Source organism: Pipistrellus kuhlii, unplaced genomic scaffold, assembly GCF_014108245.1.
Source record: "Pipistrellus kuhlii isolate mPipKuh1 unplaced genomic scaffold, mPipKuh1.p scaffold_m20_p_13, whole genome shotgun sequence".
NCBI lineage: Eukaryota > Metazoa > Chordata > Mammalia > Chiroptera > Vespertilionidae > Pipistrellus > Pipistrellus kuhlii.
This window is the reverse complement of record NW_023425438.1, coordinates 37,394,616-37,410,181: the sequence shown is the minus strand read 5'-3', so window position 1 is coordinate 37,410,181 and position 15,566 is coordinate 37,394,616. Positions and strand designations below refer to the sequence as shown.

The following is a 15,566-nucleotide window of genomic DNA, read 5'->3' as shown; positions in this document are numbered from 1 at the left end:
ATGTTAGAGCACATAAGCAGTCCTAAATCATGTTCACCAGCTAGCATGGCTGTGCTCCAATAAAACTTTATTTACAAAGACAAGTGGTGGCTGTAGTTTTTCATCCCATAGTCTCAAAGAAAGCAGATAGCAACCTTGATGTACATGAGTAGAGAAATGTCCAGGCTGAAATTCAGCCTCCTTAGCTTAGTATGTGAGGCCATTGACCACTTGCTCGTTGTCTTGCTTATTCCTAGAGTAACCGCCACCTCCGTGGCTCAGGTTTGGATGTCCTTCCTTTGAACTTTCTTCGCACTCTGTTAGAGAACTCACATCGTTCTGTACCGTTATTTACCATCCTGAGTGCCCCAAGATCAGAGAGTCTCATTCATCCTTTCACATGCCCGGAAGAGCTCAATGCATCGCTGGCACTCAGTTTAAGTTTGTGAAAATAATCCCAGCTTTCTACTTCCTCCTGCATTTGCCTGTGTCAGGAGCACTCCTGGGGAGATGTGGAAGGCAGGAATGAGTGGCCCCGACAAGGAGTTGGAGGAGATCTTGGTCAATAAGCCCATATGAGTCATCAGCCAATTCTGTGTTTCTAGTGAACTTTTCACAACCATGCTCTTATCTGCCCTCAGCTTTTGACAGCTATTGTGATGCCACATCTGAGCAAGAAAAGTGGATTTGGTTTCTCTGTGGTCACCCTGTCAGTCCCGGGTCCACCAGCCTCAGGCTCTTTTTTTTGTGGTGCCTATGCCTCAGTTTTCATGAAAAGTTGCTTTATAATGATGTGATCTGTTTCATCCTGTCAAAGGCGGGGCAGAAGAAACTCTCCTGGCTCAGTGTTCTGTGAATCGCTGTCCTCTTTACCCGGCACTTTGCATAGTAGCCACGTTCTAAAGAGGCAGCACGTTTAGAACTTTGTCAGTTAGATGATACGCGAAGTGCACCAGAGGAGCGTGAGAGTCTAACCTGTTGATCATGGAATTATCCCGGGATGTATATAAAGTCCAAATTCATATGTTCATAGATCAAGTTTACTTCAAGGACACACCTACAGTGTGTCTGTTCAAGGAAAAAAACAAAAAAAACAAAAAAACATGCAAAGAAAATAACCTCTGGGGGAAAGAGAGGTAGTTGTCGGTGTGTCTTTGTCTCATCTTAGTTCCTACAGCTAAAGATCCCAGGGGCATGGAATCTTTGCAGGGATGCGGGGAGGGTGGGGTGTCTTTTAAAAAAAAATTTCTTTATTGTTGAAAGTATTATAAATGTCCCCAATTGACTGCCTCCTCCCACCCCCTTCTCAGGCCTTCACCACACTATTGTCTGTGTCCATGCATTGTACATATCTATAATAATAAAAGCATAAAATTCTAATTAGACCGGACATCCTTCCTTCCGGACAAAGCTGCAACAGGCCGTGGCTGCAGTGGGGGCCAGGGCCAAGGGCCCTGCACAAATTTCATGCACTGGGCCTCTAGTATGCATATAAGCTCTTTGGTTAATCTCTGGGGGGGAGGGTCTTTTTAACATGAGATAGGCCCCATGTGGCCCACCAAGAATCAGCCCAGATGTCACCTTGGAGCCAAATTCCTGCTGAGTTCCCAATCACCAGTCATGGGTATCTGCCCTGGACCCTTGGAATCAAATACCTGGGGCTGGGCTTCCAAACTGTCATAGGTATTATCTCTCCTGTTTGATGTCTTCTTCTTTCTCACACAACCTTCCTCCTAGTAGTGGTCAGGTAGACCCTAGGTTTGGTCCATTTGGACCAAACAAATTACAAGTCTGTTCCATCATTAGCCAATCATTTATATAAAAGTCAGTTCATCTACTTTAATTCCCTTTAACATGTCTTCGGGGACTGCCTGCTGGAAATGTAGCCTAGGAGAAGTCTTCAGAAAGAGGAGGCATGATCCCCATCCTTGGCGAGCTCCCCCTCTACATGGGAGATGAGCCACGTATCATGGGAATTCATGATAAAGGCAAGGACATATAAACAGTTCTCCTCACCAATTGGTTGGGTCACACCAGTCCGGTAGTGGGACCAAGCAGGGCATTCCTCACCAGGCTCTTCATTTTTACTTTCTGAGTTTTGTTGGGGGTCGGGGGAAGATGTGATCCTTCTGCCTGAGAAAACCAAGGGCAACATCAAGTTCATTTGACTGGCTATTACCCAGTACTTCTTACTGAAGAGTTCCTTCTACTCCTTTACCTGCGAACAACTCATCCCTTTGAATCCCTGCTACATTTCTGGGGAGAAGTGTGTCTGTTGGTATGTACTAGCAAGGATCAGGAGGCCTGCCTTATCTTAGCAATATCTCATTCCAAAGGTTTCTCCTGCATTTGTTCTGCTATTATGCTGCTCTCTGTCCTCTGTCCAGTTAACTCCCTCTCGAGCTTGTTTTTACTTGGACTCATTTGGATTTTTCTAGTCTTTCTCAGTTGTGATAGCAAAAAAGAAAGACTGTTCAGAAATTTACCTAGCCTCAGGCAAACACCTAGAGACCAAATCAATGATGATTTTTCAAAAATAAACAGCTATGGTGCATTGGGGAGTATAAGCCATTGAGCTAGCTCTACCACTTGTCTGCTTTGTGTTCCAGCAAGTTGCTTATGCTATCTGGATCTTGTCCTCCCCACCCCCCACCTTCATGAAACCAAAATTATAATTGAGTACTATTAAACCAAGGGAATGTTCTTCAGTAACAATGAAATATAGAAGAAGTAGAAACAGCTTTAGAACTGCCAAAGCCCTAGTTAAAATCTTATAGATGAAAGTTATAGAGGAGCCGAAACTGGTTTGGCTCAGTGGTAGAGCGTCGGCCTTCGGACTGAAAGGTCCCAGGTTTGATTCCGGTCAGGGGCATGTACATTCGTTGAGGGCACATCCCCAGTAGGGGGTGTGCAAGAGGCAGCTGATCGATGTTTCTCTCTCGTCGACGTTTCTAGCTCTCTATCTCTCTCCCTTCCTCTCTGTAAAAAAATCAATAAAATATATTTTTTAAAAAGTTATAGAGGAGGCAAAAAAAGAAAAAGATTCTATCATAGAAAGTTTGCTTAGTATAACCTGATTCAAAATGTCTTACCTTGTCCTATCCTTTCCCACTGCAACACGTTTTTGTATAATAGCCAATAATCATATCATTTACAATTTTTATTAACCTATATAGCTTATAAGGTATCACATTAACTACTGCATTCGGTTAGTTCTCCTGTTCTGATAAATACTGCAAACAGATGCTTCTGTGTTTGAGGACAACGCATCATTAGTGACTGGTGGAATCACTGAATAAAGTGACACATTTATTCTCGTGTCCTACTCTCTAAATAGCTAATACTCTACTGTTCCGCCAGCTTAATGATCAAATGCCCCAAAACATAATGTCTTGTCTGTGCCTTGAAAATGACTTGTCTGGTTTATAAAAAGAGCACTTGTACAAATAAATAAAAAATAGGATCACTAATGCGCAATTAGCATCTAGGGAGTGAGTTCTAAGATATACCAGGGAGTGAAAAAAGCAAAGTGCAAGAGAGTATGTAGAGTGTGCCCCACTTCAGGAGAGAAAGGAGAGGCGGGAAATGCACACAGATTTTTCCACTGGTACAAAGGAAACAAAAGAGGGTAAACCAGAAACTAGACTGGTTTCCTGCAGAGGTGGAGAGGAAAGGGGTAGAAAGGAGTGGGGAGGATAGAACAGGTTAGCTGGGATGAGGAGGGAATGGCACTTCTGAGTATATTTTTTATACAGCTCTGACTTATTCCCAAAAATAAATAAATAAATTAAAATCAGTTAGCATGTGGGAGGAATCCAAAATGGAACAGAAGTAATGAAAAAATGGTGAGGGAGAAAGAACTAGCCCAAGTAGTTTAAAAATCAGTTCTTTTTACTGGAAAGCTTAAAGACATAAAGAACATTCAAGTCCTAGTATTCCAGTTAGTCAGTTTGTTTCTCACAGGGGCAGAGATTAACAATTCTGAAACTATTTTATTGTAGAATTAAGCAAATACAGTTGACCCTCGAACAACGTGGAGATTAGTGATGCCAGCCACCCATACAGTTGAAAATCCACATATGATTCCCCCAAAACTTAGTTGTTCCTCAATATCCATGCTAGATTAGTTCCAAGGTCCCAGGTAGGTACCAAAAATCATGGATGCTCAACATGCCATAGGTCAGGGAACACAGTCAGCCCTCCACATATGTAGACTCCTAGCTGCAGATTGAAAACAGTACAGGTTTTTATTGAAAAACCTATGTGTAAGTGGACCCATCCATTTCAAACCTATGTTGTACACGGGTGAACTGTAAGTACAATATATTATAGGCCATGAGGGTCAGGTTTCTCACTGTCACAGAAAGAAGTGATAAATTAAGGAAGATGGAAGGCTAGAGTGAACCCCAGGGTGTTAGACTGAAAGCAGAGACATCAAGTATGAACTCATAATTTCTATTTACTCATGCAAATAGATATGGAAATAAACAAATAGATGCTAAAATCCATTCTCCAATTAAAGGAGCCTGAGCTCTTTAGAGAAGTGACAGATTCCAGAGCTGGGTCTGGGAAGGTACAAGATGAGCTTGGAACATCTTATAGTACCAGAATGTAAGCAAGTGTCAAAAATGAATAGGGACAGGTCGAAAATACATAGGCAAGCAATCTGAAGGAGTCCCTAATGGCCAAGGCTGGAACAAATTGAACAACAAAGTAAACAATTAGTGCATGAGGTTATAACCCATGAAATAAAATAAATATCCATGAGATCACACTGATATAAATAAATGGAGGGGAACGGGCAGCACTTTTTTCTACCAAAGAACTCCAATTAATAACTACAGAGAAACGAGAGAAGCCGTCAAACACTGCAGTAAATATTGTTGCATGCAGGATCCACCAAAGTTTGAGGAGAAACTGGATATATGCATAGTCTCAAAATATATCTTTCACAAGAAAAGTATTAATTACAAAGGTACAAATAGTAACGTTGCAGTGAAGAGACTCATCAGCCACCACCTTACCCAAGTGGTCAATGTCAATATCACTAATAATGAGATACAGGGACAGCACGTCCACCTGAAATGATGCAGTAAGAAGGGCCCAATATCACTTCTGTAGTAATTTTACAAAAAAAATGCATAACCTCAATGTTGACATTTTGTGTTGGGTAATTGCTCAGTGTAGGGCTGACCTTAGCATCAGAGGGTGTTTACCACCATCCCTGGCTTCTACCCACTAGATGCCAGGAGTGTCACCATCCCAACCTTGTTTAAACTTGCCAGATGTCCCCTGTGAGGCAAGATCTCCCCCGGTTCAGAACTGATGCCTCAGTCTAACCATGAGAAAATATTGGGCAGACCCAAGTTGAGGGATTTTCTACAATAATAAGTAACCAAAAGTAAACATATGTATGTGTCTCTAGCCACTGTGTAATGGGTAAAGTCAAGGCAGAAAGTTGTGACTCTGGTATTTGAATCTAGACCTTTCAACCTAAAGCTCATGCAACTGCATATGTGACAGCATATGTGACACTGGGCTCCATCCACCTTTGTTTATTCATTGCTGAATTCTGAGCTTCTAGAATCGTGCTTGGCATGTGGAAGACCTTTGATAAGTATTTGTTAAGTGAATGAGTTAGTGCTAATTGTTATAGTCCTGAGTTTTGATTCAGTGCAGTTGTTTCTGTACAGGCCTGCCTCTGAGCGCTGGCTGCCTGCACCCCTACAGGGCTCACAGCAGAGGGCTGACTTCTAATGATTACTAGTTAAAGTTCTGTTTCATTGTAGTTTGTAGCCATTCTTTCTCTTACTACCTTTTGGTTTTTCGAATATACTGGTAGCTGGTAGTGAAGGATGCTGAGGATTTCTGAGGGGTTTGTCTCGTCTGTCTGATTAATCCTCGGGGTGGGGATTTGGGTGTTTTACAGCTTTTGGATCTCTTCATCCAGTGGGATTGGTCAACCTACCTTGCCGACTACGGTCAGCCCAACTGCAAGTACCTCCGTGTAAACCCAGTGACAGCTCTGACCTTGCTCGAGAAGTGAGTACCTAGGCCAGTGGTCTGTGTGGGGCAGTGGGGAGAGAGGCATTGGGGTGGGGGTGGTCAGATCCAGAACAAGACAGCAGAGAGGCCATGTCCCTGAAGGTGCCATAGGTGCTGTCAGTAGTCTCCATCATTAGATTTGACAGGCCAGTCTTTTTGTAGCCTCTTAATTCATGAAACCCACAAACGAGGCCAAGTACAGTCAGTTGGACTCTGACTACTTGGAGTTTCATGAGGTGACATATCTTTAACTAGAGATGACAAGAGAGGAAAGGAAGACGCCTTAGCTTGGGACTCATGCCAGCCTGGTAAACAGAGTGTGATGCTGGATAGAACAGCCCCACAGAACACTGGTCTCTCCAACTCCAGCCAAGAAACTCGTGGGCCTACTGAAACCTTCACGAGAACCGACTCACTCCCCACTGCTCCCTAACAAATTGAGCTTTATTGTGCTGACTGTCCCAAGGAAGCTACGTGGGAAAAGGTATCTAATTCTTGCCTGACGTAGTCACTAGTTGACAAAGGTTGCTACCCCTGAGATTGAGTTAGCCAGTTCTAGAACATTGCATGGCTAACCATCATATCACCCACGTGCTGGGATCCCCTATGCATTGCAGCCTGGCTCTGACATTTGTTAACCTCGTTGAGAACTGGCAGGCCAGAAAGGAAGACCCATGTAGAAGGGAAGCTTTCTCTTGTCTTCAAGCTAGTGAACCCAGCTTTTTAGAAGCCTCTTAGAAGAGTATCCTGCACTTAGGCAATATGGCAGGTCTATAATATGGCCAGTCAAGCAAGTCTCAAATCCTAGGAAGGCAAGGGCCAGAGTCTAGGAGGTCAGAATGGTGCCTTAAGCCAGAGAGACTAGGTGTCTCCTTCCCACTATGCAGTGTGATTGGAATGTCGAAGGGGAGGAGCTGGGGGATGGGCAAGAGCAGGATGCAGAGGTATGTGTTTGGAGCCAAGGAACTAGAAGCCCAGAGTGCAGCTTTGTCCAGACCAAGACAGAGACTGATACTCCATTTTAACCTTTTTCCCATGGTTCTCTCCTTCAATGACCTTCCTCCCTAGGATATCTAGAGAGTAAGTATATTATTCACTTGGGCCTTTTGCATCACTTTGAGGCAAGTCCTTCTGGTTTCCTCATTGACACTAATGATTACATTAAAATCCCTGCCCTGTGAGTTGTCCCCACCCTGACATACTAATCTACTAAACCAGCCTGGTGCCTCTACTAAACTGGCTGGCTGCCTCCTCTACCCTTGGTCCTTAGAGTGACCCTTGGCTTACCAGTTCCTTTAGGGCAGTGGAGGCAGGAATTTTCCCCATTAGTGCCAGGTAAAGGGCTCTTCCCACTCAGCTTCCTGATACGCGCAATACTCCTGCTGGTGCAGGGCCTGAAATTCAGCCCCGCCGGAGGGAACTCCTCCGCAGCCTCCCTGCCTCCTGCTGATGAGGCCCATGGCTTTAAGACCTGGAACCACATCTCCCACAGAAAACTCATTATTAGAGGCAAGACCTAGTCCCAGAAATCTCAGTGCCCAGCTAAGATGGGGGATGTTTTGGCTCTCGAGTCGGTGCTTAGATGTCATATTTGTTATATGTCCACTCTTGACCTGGGACTCCCTTCCAGAAGTACTGGCCCCTCCACTTCCAGTAGACGAGCCATAGGTGTGAAATAACCTGCCTCTCTGAAGCATCCTGAAGGCCCAGCCAGTCACACAGCCATGTGCTTAGCCCAAGCCATCAGCGGGGTTTAAAAGCTTCCTTCCAAGCATAGTTGAGCCAAAGGCCACCCTAAAACCTGTATTTCCCAGCCTCATAGGAATCATCCCTTTTCCTGGCCTGTTCCTGCCTTCCCCACCACCAGCTCTCCCAGAGCTTGACTCTCGCCCTCGTCCTGGCCCTTCTTAATGGGGGTGGAGGGGCCTGGCAGGACCCCGAGACCTGGGAGGGCATGCAGGAAGGAGAAGATGCTTCTGGGTCACCGAGCGGTGGCTGTAGAAAGTGGATCGGAATCTGGTCTTGCGGAAGGGCAGGGAGAGGGTTCTCTCTGGTATCTGAGCATTCTGCAGACAAACCAGCAGCTGTCGCCAGCCCTAGGGGCCCCTGAGTTTATCTGTCCAGTCATCCCAGGCCTAATGATCAAGGAAACTAGCCTCTGAGTCTCAGAGACTCCCCTTTACTCTCCTCCCCATTAGGGGGCTTCCCGTGGGAGCCCACAGCCAGCTCCAGCTGCTGGTCTCTGGGCAGTGTGAGGAGTCCTAAAGCGAATGATGACATAGGATGTAGATGAAATGTTCTGTAAACCAGGAAGTGGTTTTCTTCCTTTCCTCTTTCTCTTTGTTTTGTGTTGTCCTGTTTAGATTTATAGCATAGTTTACGAATGAAAAGGGTTCCTTCTCTGGGACAAAGAATCTCAAACCAGGCCAGGTCCACAGACATACTAGTAACAGGCGTTATGTGGGAAGGACCAAGGACAGTGGTCCTCGCGGCCTTGAGGACTCTGTGCTTTCTTTTCAACCTAATCCTCTGAACCTGTTACCTCTCCTTCCCCCTCCACACACAGGCCTCCTCAGGCAGGTGGCTGTGCCGTACGTGCACTGTTCTCAGCGTGCTGCCGTGTGGTCCCAGCCTGGAGGCCCCCAGGCTTAGATAGGAGGGAGGAGTCTCACTGACAGCCAGAGCCGTGGTGCTCATCAGAACCTCTTACCCTCAGATATGTGTCCCGTGGCATCCCTGGCCTCTAATCTGCCCCTCAGCACAGGGCACCCTCACAGAGATCAGCGGGCAGCACTGGCCACAGGAGTGTGCCTGGGAGGGCTTACTCCCCCTGCTGGGTTTTTTCCCTCCCCTCCCCCTCCTCCATCCTGTCCCCTTGCAGCGAGGTCAGGGAGCGGATGACGGGGAAGCCCAGCCTCCCCTCCCCCAGGGAGAAAGTGGTCTGGGCAGTGTTCGCAAGTCTCTGGACTAGAACTCGCTGAGGGCCAGAAGTCTGGTGTGCAGAGGCCGGGGCCAAAGTTAACAGTTACCAACAGATGCCAGCGGGTATGCATGGGCCCTCTGCAGGGAACAGCAGATTCCTGGCCTCTGTTGCAATAGTGTAGTCAGACGTGGAGGATGCTGTGGCTGCCTCAGCCTGCCCTTGACTTTCTATATCCATGCTTCCCAATGGTGTCTCTCCGCTGATCAGAGCTGTCCATGGTCTGTGCTTGAGGAATGTGCTAGGAGTGTGCTCTGGATTGTTGGTAGAAAGCTCTCCATAGTCAGAGAGAGGCCTGAGGACCTAGACAGCCATTGAGAACTCGGGCTTCTCTTGCCAAAAGCCCTGGTTTATCGAGTGCGAGAACAGGGCTCATCTGTTTCCTTAGCACCAGGCTCTCTGCCACCTCCCGCCTCTGGGTCCTCACTCTGAGGCAGAGGAAAAGAGATAATAGGTCCGGCCCTCAATCTTGTTAGGCCTGGAGTAGAGCAGCCAGCTGCAGTGCGGGTTAGAGTTACAGGGTGTTATCCTCCTTTCTCCTGGAACTGCTGGCTGAGAGCATGCTTCTGCTTTCTTTGCCTTTCAAATGCCAACTCTGAGGTCCCGGCAGGCGTGAGACGGCTTCAGCGGTGATAAGCAGGTCCCAGATATTCCGCGAGAGCTCTTGGCCTCATTGCTGTGGCGTGTCCCAGGTTCCTCCCCACAACAGGTGTATGCCTGGGGATGGAAGGGGATGGAGCAGGGAGGGTGAGGAGGGGCCATGGGGGTTAGCCCTCCACAGGTGACTCCTGACTGACTCTGGAGGAGGGTGAATTGGAGAAACAGCTTCCTGAGTAACAGACCAGGATAAGCCTGGCCAAGGGGATGCTCTGGACTAAAAGGCTGGGTGGCAGTTAGGGATCGCTGCCCCATCCTACCTTGCCAGCTCCCCTTCCACTATGGTCCCCTCCAACACTTGCTCTCTTTCTCTCCTTCTCTGTTCAGGATGAAGGACACGAGCCGCAAGAACAACATGTTTGCACAGTTTCGTAAAAACGAGCGAGACAAGCAGAAGTTGATTGACACCGTGGCCAAGCAGCTCCGCGGGCTCATCAGCAGCCACCACTCATGAAGGCGGCCTCGCGCTGTGGCCCCGCAGTCCGGGCCGGGGCCTGGCTGGCCCTGCACTTGTGCATTCTTCTTCAGAGAGAGAAATGTATTTTTTTAATTAATAACCTATGTACAGTATTCGCATAACCTTTCCCTATAGTAATGGAGGCACAAGAGGGAGCCATCCTGTGAGAGGTTGTGGGGCTGGGACTTGGGGAGTCTGTGCTGCACGCTCTGTGTCATCACTGAGATGTGGTGCCTTCAGTCCCGGACAATGAACACCTTTCGCCGTGGCTCTGGCGCTTAGGTCTGGGCCTTTCACTCCACAGACACAGTGGGTACCTGGCAGTGGAGGTGCGGTGAGCAGGCGGAAGGATGATTCAGTACATCCTGTTCACCCGGGTACCCCGTTCACTCCAGGTGGGGCTGATGCAAGGCAAGGGCCTGTTGCTGTTTAGTGTGAAGAAGGCCACGGGGTCCTGGGGCGCCTCTCCTCCGTCCGCTGACTCTCACTTGCCGGTGACAAGCATGGCAGGTGGCAAGGTGACAGCTTCCCTCCGGTCCCCCACAGAGAACAGATCCTTTAGCCTGGACCTGGCCCGATGCTTCTGCTGCTAGTTCTCCTGTGACAGGATAGAGCAGGGGTTGTCCCTGGACCCCGTGGCTCACTGTAGGGGCCCCAGCCCCTTCCCCATTCATCTCATGTCCTTTCAGGGCGCAGGGCACCAGTTGCCCTCCCAGACTCCCAGACTGGCCTCCCCGCAGTGCCATCAGGGGAGGTCAGATTCCAGAAGTCTGAAAATAGCCCTTACTTGACCCTTAGGTAAAACCTGAAGATGACTTGAGATGGTTCCTTTGTGCTTTAATATCAGCTTTCTGGCCGCCATCTTTAAAGGAAACGCCACCAGCTCTGCCCCGTGGGGGCAGCCACTAGCGATGGAGCCACTGTCACCATGAAGGAGTGTCTCCTGGCTAGTGGTTTGCTGCCTCTGGCCCCGCCATCCCTCCCTCAGTCATATCCTGGGTACGAAGCTCTTGCTGTCACCCAAGGCTCCCGTCCCCTTCCGAGATCCCCACAGCCATCTGTTGGCCTTGTCTGAGAAACACTGTCTATGGCCCTACCCCCCAAACTCGGGAGTGAGCTCAGAGAGCCGCCCCCACCGGCTCTGAGACTGTCCGCTGTCCCCGATGCTCCCGAGGCTTATGCAGGGGCTGTGCTGTGAGGTCACTCAGAGGAACCTGCACTTTCAGACACCTCAGGAAGTTGCCACTGGGGCTCCTGGCAAGCGTATAATTGTGCATCACAAACAGTTACAAGTGAGCCACACAGGAATTTCCAGCCCGGGTTAAGGGAGGAGACACTCCCCTATTCCATCAAACCGGATCCTTCACCTCTGTCAGCCGCTGAGCTGCTTCTGAGAGGGCAGTGCTGCCTTTGTCATTCCCCACCCCCGACCCCTCCCTCCCTCGTCACAACTGGAAAAACACGCAGGGAAGAGAATGTGCAGGGACATGCAGCCTCCTCCACCGGAGGGACGGGCTGCTCTGTGCTGGCTCTGCAGGTGCCTCCGGAGGCTCCTCCTGGGCTGGGTGGGTGGGCCAGGGTCTCTGGATGAGGGATGAGGAGGAGCACTGCCCCTAGAACTTCAAGAACTTCAAAGGCCAAGGAAAGGCAGGGGCCCGACAGAATGACACCCAAGCTGCCATCTCCCAGGCCATGGATTTTATTGAAAAGGCCAGAAATGGTGACACTCATCTCAGTCCTGTTGGTTAAAAGGGGCCCAAACGCCCTCCTTCCCTATCCTCGGCTTTCAGCACGATCCCTGAGCTTGGAGCACTGAGACTGAGGTGAGAATGGGGCGGACCTTAAGCGCACCAATGTTTGACTTTTTGTCAGCATTGCTGGTCTGGTGTCAGGCCTGCCCCCTGGAAGGACTGTGCTGGAGAGGAAAGCTGGGCGGAGAGAGGGTTGTCCTATCCTTTGCTCACAGTCGTTCCTCCAAGGAAAAGCTTGTTCAAGCTCAAGGTGTCCCTGCTGGAGCTCTCCTCTCTCCCGGTCCGCTCAGTCTGGGCGGTCTGTAGATACACTGCACCTGGGCACAGGAAGGTGAAATCAGGGGCCAGCGATGCCCACGTTGTCTGCGTTGGTGAAGCAGGATTTTCTACTTCTGTCTGGAGGCCTCTCACTGGGCCAGCCCGTGGGAGGAGGACCGGTGCCCAAGCCCTCAGACTCCTGAGCTCTGGCCTCAGGTGCCCAGAGGTGCACAAGCGCCTGGAGCCTCAACAAGAGGCGAGAACATGGGTAGCTGGAGCCTACCCACCCAGTTGGCACAAACCCTTGGCCAAGCTCTTGCAGGAACCAGGTTCATGTTTCTGGAAGGACCATCTGGTTCGGGACCCTGCGCGGTTTCAGTAGGAACGGGGACCTTGCGCAGTTTTCACGTTCGGAGGAAAGTCTCTGAGTGGATTGTGGGGAAAGCAGGACCTGGAAGCTGGAACCGGCAGAATCCTGTTGGCAAAGGGAATGCAAGCTTCCGGAGAGGCTCCTGGCCTCAGCCTGCCTCCCTGCCCTGCACACCTGGCTCGTGCTTGCTCAGCAAGTCCAGACCCAGGGCCCTCTGTCCCCGAGATTGGCATCGGCCGTGACCTTCCTCTACGGCCCCTGAGCACAGGCCTGGGCCCGATGCAGACCCCCGCAGCCCCCTCCTCCCAGGCTCTGCTCCTGGCCGCTTAGTTGCCTCTTTTCCTTTTTTCTTTCCTTTTTTTTTTTTTTGCCTAAATTCACAATTCCTTTTCACTCATATGTTGGAAATGGCCTTTTTATTTTGCACACATAGTTGCACATTTACTGTGGAAATTTAGGAGAGTCCATTTTTTAACTCTAAAGGGAACTTTTTAAAAACTCACTAGGAAAGCTACTGATGCAGATGGGCCTCCCGGTCACTGGAGAACCTCCTGTGTGTAAAAGAGCATGTCATTCCTCCTGTACATTCTCCTCTTTTACCCGCTATTAAAGGGGAAAGCCTTGTGCCAGTTTCAGAAGCCACATGCTGTCTCCTGGTGTTTGTTCCCCCCGCCGTCTTTGCACAGGCGCCCTAGGTTGGAGGCAGACCAAAGAGCCCTGGGACACACCGTGCTGCTGGTCAGGGTTTCCTGTCTGCACGTTCACACTGGCGGTGGCATCAGGAGGAACAGCCTTTGAAAGGCCTGATAAATGGGGAGCACCTGGCGGGGCAGTGTGGTCCGAAGTGTTTTGGATACCAGGCCCCGTCGTGGGAAGGTTCCCGATCAAAGCAGTGATGGTGAACAAAGCCTGGTGGGGAGGGGGTGGGGGAGAAGGGGGATGGAGGGAGTCTGTTCTAGAGTTCAGGAGGGGAGAGGAGCAGGCCAGGGAAGACTGCTCAGAGGAAGCAGATGCTAGTTAGCTGGGCCTCGAAGGAATGGAATTCAAACATTAGCTAAGCCAAGGGAGCATTTTAGGTGCAGACACATTAGAGTGAAAAGTCTGCGTGAGCCAGGTCTGTGCTCAGAGGCCGGTGAGGAACCTGGTGGGCACACCTGATGCCGCGGTGAGTGCGGATGGAAGGGGCACAGCAGCGCCCAGCCTGCCTGTGCCCTCGGTGGGCGTGAAGCCGTGGGAATAGGAGGGAAGAGTCTGGATATTACAACCGGGCTTTGATGCCTGAGACGAGCTTCAGTCCCGCTGCACCACTCAGGGCTGGACGGCCTTCAGCACCTCCCCAACCCACTGATCCTTGTCGGTGAGAGCAGAATGGTCGTCCCTAATGTCGGGGCTGTTGTGAATGTGAATGAGCTTGGATGGCCAAAGCACCTAGACATACTAGCCCCTGTATTTAAGGCCTTTCCCTCGCTCCCCTCCAATTCCGTAACTTACCCTATGGCTGAGCATCGGATAGAAGCATCCAGAGCTCTGCCTTCCTGCTTTTTTTCCCCCCACCCCCGTCCCCCCACCAAACACAGGGCTAATAGGAGTGAGGCCCCTCGAGCGCCCGTAGGTGAAACAGGTACAAGCCCTTCACAGTAGCCACCTGCTGCCTGGCTCAGACTCCAGCCCCACCTTCCGGAGGAATCTGCTCCTCAACGCCACCTGGAACCTCATTTGCTCCCGTGTTGGTGCCAGAACTTATCCCTCCTAGAAACCGAGAGTTCTTAGCCAACATGAACCCTTAGAATGTGTGTGCGTGCGTGTCTGTGTGTGTGTGTGTGTGTGTGTGCGTGTGTGTGTACACACACAGGTTTACATCCATCCATTTTTCTGGCTAGAAGGTGCATCAATGTCTAAGAAAGATTCAAGTTAAAATACTGAGTGTTAACCAAATCTCTGGAAATGTGTGTCTCCGGTGAGGGGCCACCAGGGCTCTGAGCAGCTGCCTCCTCCCTCTGCCCTGGTGACTGATGCAGGAGCATCTTCAGGACCTGGAGCTCCGGCACCGGCCGCCTCCAGGAGCCCCCATGCGAACCCCAGGTCCTACCAGAAGCCAGTGCAGCCATCATTCCCAGCTTTCTCTCCCGAGAGAGAGAGAGAGGTACCGAGGGGGGCGGGGGGCATGAGGCCCTGCACTTCTGAGGATACGGACACTCCCAGCTGGTGGGGGAGACTGCAAACAAGAGGGTCCAGCACAGGGGCTTGGGGTTGTCACAGCGAACCCGACTGGCGCCAAAGCTTCTGAGCACTGCCTGTCGCAAAGTCCTGCCCAAGGCCTTGTCCACAGAGGGCCCTACCGCCTGGGGGTGCTCTGCGAGGTGGGGGGTGGGGGTGGTGGTGGAGGAGGGAACCCAACCAGGGACTGAGGGATGTGCCGCAGCCACCACTCGCCCCTTTCTCACGGCCAGGCTTATCTGCTCACCAAGCAGATGGGTGGGGAATGGAGGCAGATAAGAGGAGGCAGGAGACAAAGTGCCAGACCCTTTCCCCAAAGGCCCCAGTTTTGAGTTTAATGGGGTGGTGGTTGCCGGAATGAGAGAGGCTCGGAGACCCCAGGGACCGGCGGACAAAGCCTGGAGGAAGTGGAAGGAGGAGGAGGAGGGAAGTGGGCCTGGGCATTGTGTGGGAGAGCTCCCCCTCTATCTGTTTCAATCGCCGGTGGGGTTAGGGTTACCCTGCTCTGGGGGCCCAGCTGCTCGGTGGGGTCGGTGGCGTCAGTCGTTGTGATGGTAATGGGGGCCTCCCCCGGGGGCGCCTTCAATGCCCAGCCCACGTGGACCCCACAGTGGACCACAGCGCTGTCCCCTTGGGCGGGGCAGGAGGTGGCCCGGAATGGACGCAGGACAGCAGCCCCCTCCAGTCTGAACCCCTGCTCAGTGTACCTCCCAAGCCCAGGCTCTGACCTTCCTCTCTCCGAAGCTCAGAAAGGGAATGGAATCTGCACATTGAGACGCCTTTCTGGCCCTAAACAATCCTTCCATTCTCTAGGCTCAATGATGGGTCTATTTCCTCCCGTAAATAGGTCTC

At 50.6% G+C, this 15,566-nt stretch overlaps 1 protein-coding gene across 8 annotated transcripts in view; it reads left to right on the top strand.

The window, feature by feature from the left end:
* EXOC6B (exocyst complex component 6B) overlaps positions 1-13,139 on the top strand; it is a 462,052-nt gene extending 448,913 nt beyond the window's left edge. For 5 of the 8 annotated variants that reach the window (XM_036435703.2, XM_036435697.2, XM_045580890.1 and 2 more), the window contains 3 exons: positions 5,909-6,021; positions 7,093-7,104; positions 9,989-13,139. In XM_036435703.2, coding sequence (XP_036291596.1) covers positions 5,909-6,021; positions 7,093-7,104; positions 9,989-10,115 — 252 coding nt within the window. In that variant the 3' untranslated portion in view covers positions 10,116-13,139. The remainder of the gene's footprint in view (positions 1-5,908; positions 6,022-7,092; positions 7,105-9,988) is intronic. The other 3 variants (XM_036435699.2, XM_045580892.1, XM_045580891.1) reach the window with 2 other exon arrangements.
* Positions 13,140-15,566: the final 2,427 nt, after the last annotated feature.